General features: G+C 40.9%; 1 protein-coding gene across 1 annotated transcript; it reads left to right on the forward strand.

The window, feature by feature from the left end:
• The first annotated feature begins 1538 nt into the window (after positions 1 to 1538).
• LOC103974809 (putative DNA glycosylase At3g47830) lies at positions 1539 to 4611 on the forward strand. Its single transcript, XM_009389697.3, has 4 exons — positions 1539 to 2013; positions 2111 to 2311; positions 4031 to 4087; positions 4165 to 4611. Exons 1-4 carry the CDS (start codon positions 1672 to 1674, stop codon positions 4399 to 4401), a joined length of 837 nt encoding a protein of 278 aa, XP_009387972.1. The 5' UTR covers positions 1539 to 1671; the 3' UTR covers positions 4402 to 4611.
• Positions 4612 to 5143: the final 532 nt, after the last annotated feature.

A 5143-nucleotide genomic window follows, 5' to 3' on the forward strand; every position in this document is an offset into this window, starting at 1 on the left:
CTCCTTCTTACACCCCTCTTCTCCTTTTCACAGGTTTAGGAGATAACCTTTATAAGCACTCACTCCTCCCTTGCAGAATTCTAAACTTAGAGTGGAGGAGGGAATTTCTAAAGAGATTGCAGCAGTGTTCTTCACTTTTAAACTCTTTATGCTTGTGTCTTTTAACCAGGAGAGGGGTATTTATAGGCTTCAAGTTGTTTCAAACTTGGAGCCTAAAAACATCTAATCTTGAGTTTTCCGAGCACGAGCGGTGCCACTGCCTGCGTTGTGCGGTACCACCGCCAATGTCAGTCTAACATTGACACTGCACTGGGCGGTACCACTGCCCAGTCTAGCGGTACCACCGCTTGGGGGGCTGTGTTGGGTGGTACCACCGCTTGGCACCCTACTAGGGGCGGTACAATTGCCCAGACTAGCGGTACCACCTCCTAACATAATCTCGAAGATTGTGCCATGACGGTATCACTTCTTGGGATACTTTTTGAGCCTCTCATTGGGCCCAACATAGTCTTTACATTGGCCTAGTTGGCCTCTAATTGGGTTAGCCCAAATCCAAACCCAATTACGTGCTAACTATGATTCCTAAAACATTTGCTAAGCTAAACAAGTCCCTATGTCTTGGTTTCTTTCGGTAAGCTTCCGACGATCTTTCGGTGATGTTCTGGCGGACTCCCGGCAAGCTCTTGGACTTCACGATGTTCTTCTTGGTGAGTTCCGATGAGCTTCTCTGGCAATCTCCGGGACTTCTTGGCAGAACTTCTAACGAATGTCTAGACTTCCCACGAACTCTCGAATTCCTAACGAAATCGCGTCCTTGACTCCGGGACTTCATTTTGCTTTATGCCTTACTATCGTAGTTAATCCTGCACATGTAAAACATACTTAAATCTAGACAATTAATACTAAACATTAATCATGTTGTTCGGCATGTCATTGGTCCTTCGATGCTTCGTCCGATTCTTCGGCGCATCGTTCTCTCTTGCGGCCTATTGTCCAATCGGCCAGTTGACTCCGCAACTCTGATATCCTTGGTGCAATATCCGCTCTTCTTGGCCCGATGCCCAAATCCATGGACTGAACCCTTTTATCAATACGTCGATCGATCCTCCGGCCTGACGTCCAATCTTCTAACATGTTTTTCTCCGGCACAACATGATTCTTCCTGTTTTAATTGTCTCATCACTAAAAACGTAGATCAAACCATAAATAATTATCAATTGATTTCATCGTAGATTCAATAGTTACAATAACAATTCTCTCGGAGTAGGATGTCAACAAACTTGAGTCATCAGAGGTTGTGTGATTAGCACAGTCCAAGTAGCAATTGATGTAAAAAAAAAAAGAGATCATTCTTAGATCCATTACTACATTCAAAAGATCGATGAGTCTTAGACACCCTATTTTTTTTTGTTGAATAACAATCGAGCCACGAATCGAGGAACGAAATATTCGTCTTTTTTGTGAGTTCCACCTAAGTCACGATTGGAGGAGTTTATATTCAGCCCCTACTGGGCCCAATGACTAACTACTTCGTTGGTTTCGGGTCGATGAGCTTCGGCTACGCGGCCGGCGTGTCCCTCCCACAAGCGCTGCCACCCTACCTCCTCCTCCTCCTCGACCCATAGTCGGAGCACTATTTGCTACCCACCGCAGGCAGTTGTTGAAAGCAAAATGCCTAAAACCCCTAAGCGGAAGCGCGCTCTCTCGCCGATCCGATCCCTCGAAACCCTTAAGCCTTCCTCCGAGCAGTACCCGGACCTCCCATTCCCCACCCCGGAGCAATGCCGGGACGTCCGCGACGCCCTCCTCACCCACCACGGCTTCCCGGAGGAGTTCGCCAAGTACCGGAGATCCACCACTAGTCCACTGGGTGCGGAGACGGCCGTCGATGGAGTCGCTGGGGAAACAGTTCTTGATGGACTTGTGAGCACTCTATTGTCGCAGAACACCACCGAATCGAACTCGAGAAGGGCTTTTGAGTCCCTCAAATCCGCTTTCCCCACTTGGGAACACGTAAGCTATTTCCCTGCATCAGAGACTGTATTCTTTTTCTCTGTCTTCCAATGGGAGGTAGCTAATATTTCGTCATTGTTATATTCTCGATGGAAAGGTTCTTGCTGCGGAGTCGAAGCTCGTAGAGGATGCCATCAGATGTGGAGGCTTGGCTGCGACCAAGGCAGCGAGGATAAAGAGCATTCTGAGAGCATTGAAGGACAAGAGAGGGCAGATTTGCTTGGAATACTTGCGCCACCTGTCTGTTGACGAGGTCAAGACTGAGCTATCAATGTTTAAGGGAATAGGACCAAAAACGGTAACTTTATTTTGCCCATTCTTCTTCTTTTCCTTCTCGAGCTTATACTGTCTGTCGGAGGATTTTAAAAGCAATGATTTGGATTTAATGATGTTCTAGTTATTTTAGCTTGCTCCATCCTGTGTAGTTTCCTTTCTTTTCTTTGAGAAAGCTTAAAAAGGACATTTCTCCCCCTTGAAGATTAATTGTAACATTGTTGCCTTCTTTATTGCCGTCACATGTTGGTAAAGCTTATAATTCTTTCTTTTGGACTCTTTGGCATTGTAGAAGTACTTGGGCACATATCAGAATAAAATGATATCCAAAATGATGTCAAGATGTTATGTACCCAAAATTTCTTTTTCTCCTTTATGTAGGCAGCAGTCTTTGATGAGTCATCTTGATCTCAACTGCTTTTCTATAGTAGAATTTTTCTTCGAGATTTAGTTTTGTTCCTATATTTTAAAATCAAATGGTTAATCACTAATATGCGCCGGAAATTTTGTTCCAAGAAGTCTCAGCATATGTGCAGGAAAGTTCCTACAGTTATTTGGAAGTGGAGTCTGATTAATCACTAATGTGATCCTTGAGCATCCTTGCATAACCACCTCAAATTACAACTCTTCCTGCCAATGATGAATGGATCATCATCCTCCAAGCAAACCCTAGGGTTGGATCTATAAGAAAATCTTAAAGACTGGAAAGATGTGAAAATTGGAAAAATCATTTAATAAACTTTTTTTGCTAGGTTTCCCTAGAATGGTACAGTTGGAAAGTGGTGAACTTGTTCAATGAAACATAACCTAGATTTTCAGACGTGAACGGATTTTTCAGTTGACAGTTACTGGAAATTGTAATTTAAATGCATTCGATAGTTCTCACCTATTTATCAAAAAATACAGAAAATTTGGGAATCTGGGGATTTCAATGTCTTTAACTGACAAATTTTTGATTCATGTGTCACGGGGAGACATTTCTGACTTTGAGTTAATTTTTGCGTGCAGGTGAGAGACTCTTTTGGATTACTTTTGCAAGGTCAAACTTGAATTTTTAACTTCAATTGTATCTAGGAGCTGATAAGTGACAAGTAACTGTAATGAAGCAGCTAAATTACGGCATTCTCTTAGTTCGGGTCTGATTTATATTTTCAATCCAGTGGTCCCTTGCAAAAGTTTATTAGAACATTAGCAGAAATTTCTCAAATCAATGTCTTTACAATTATTGTTAATTTTTTTACAGTGATAAGTAACAATTTCTTTTTTTCTAATGCATGCCATAACTTTTAAATCAAAACAAAAGTTAGAAGTCAATTCTTTAACATAGGAGTACTTGATTCTCTGTTATATGTTATATTCATATGTTGCATAAATAACTGTGATAAGGCCATTATCTTTACTTCTAGCTATTGCTAGCAAATGGGATGCAACATTATAATTTGATACTTCTACATTTTGTGATTACTGCAACTTATTTTTTTTGAAATAAGGGCATTGTCTTTGCTTAAGAGTAATCAGCATATTCTATCTGTTCATGCATGGCTTCTACTGCTTTTTGTTGCATCCTATTGCATCGGTCTGCATGTCATCAAAGGTTGGGTGATTTACTTATTTATCAAACAATATAACTGTAGGTTATGAGTGTGAATAAATTCACCAGCAATTTGGCAGTTTTGTATTTTGAATATGTTCATTCAAGGTCCTGATTTGTTAATCATGTTTTTGATTAAGTTTTTGATGGCAGATAGCATGCGTCTTAATGTTCCATCTTCAGCGAGATGATTTCCCAGTGGACACTCATGTGAGTTCTTTTGAGTCATTTCAAATTCTTGTCAGCCAGGCATCACCTAGTATTGCATAACTGTGGTGGTTTCACAGGTCTATCGGATCACAAGGGACATTGGTTGGGTACCTATGAAAGCTGACAGGGAGCAGGCTTATCTTCATCTCAATAATAGAATACCTAATGACCTGAAGTTTGACCTAAATTGTCTTCTTGTAACTCATGGAAGACTTTGCCACAGATGTGCCATCAGGGGCGGTAGGCAGAAAACTTCACGTTCTTTCGCTTCTTGCCCTCTCGCTGAGTATCAGAAGAGTAGGAGAGTAAGCTAAGCATTTTTCAATTTGTATTCTCTCTGTTACATACCAGATGTTAGATTGGACTCCCGACTTATAGTTTGTCTAGGGAGCACTGGTAAGCGAGTCTCCCACCGGTTCGGGATCTAGGGATGGTTAATGTACATAGTCTTATTCCAAGTTGTCTACTTGCAAATGAAATATTCAATTCTGTAGAAAACTAAAGAAAAGCAGTTTTGCCCTTCACCTATTTGTTTTCGAGGAATATTGTCCAAAGAGACTTATTCTCCATCACAGAACAATAAGAAATAAAAATAGTTCCCTTCTATTAGAAGAATCACAATGCATCACTTTGACCTTGTCCTAGGACAGGTGATCTCCCAGATACTAGATTTCTGTAGTTCCTTGTTACCAAACAAAAGAGGAAACCTTTCTTAATCAAAACAATCAATCATGCATTGTTACACTGATTCATTTTGCTTTAGTTGTCTGCTAGTTCTGTCAGCTGGAATTTGCTAACAGTTGATGACCTGCTAGTCCAATAAGGATACCTGTTTAATAGGAAAACTTGGCTCAGTAGGATTCTTGCAAGCAAGCAGCAGATTTAAGGAAAGGCTAGCCTTTGTTAGATTTGATCTCACCATGTACTATTACTGCATTCAAAGTTATATTTTTAAGCAAATTTATTAGGATGGGATTTGTCAGGATAAAAGTGGTTGAAAGACAAAGCTGTCCTTTTCTTCAAAAAAGTCTCTTCAAGCTGAAATCAGAGTCTGGA

This window comes from Musa acuminata, chromosome BXJ1-2, assembly GCF_036884655.1.
Source record: "Musa acuminata AAA Group cultivar baxijiao chromosome BXJ1-2, Cavendish_Baxijiao_AAA, whole genome shotgun sequence".
NCBI lineage: Eukaryota > Viridiplantae > Streptophyta > Magnoliopsida > Zingiberales > Musaceae > Musa > Musa acuminata.

Coding starts and splice junctions, on each gene's coding strand:
- LOC103974809 (XM_009389697.3), top strand. CDS start 1,672: ATGCCTAAAACCCCTAAGCGGAAGCGCGCTCTCTCGCCGATCCGATCC. Junction 2,312..4,030: donor AGGGAATAGGACCAAAAACG/GTAACTTTATTT, acceptor TTTTGATGGCAG/ATAGCATGCGTCTTAATGTT. Junction 4,088..4,164: donor ATTTCCCAGTGGACACTCAT/GTGAGTTCTTTT, acceptor GTGGTTTCACAG/GTCTATCGGATCACAAGGGA.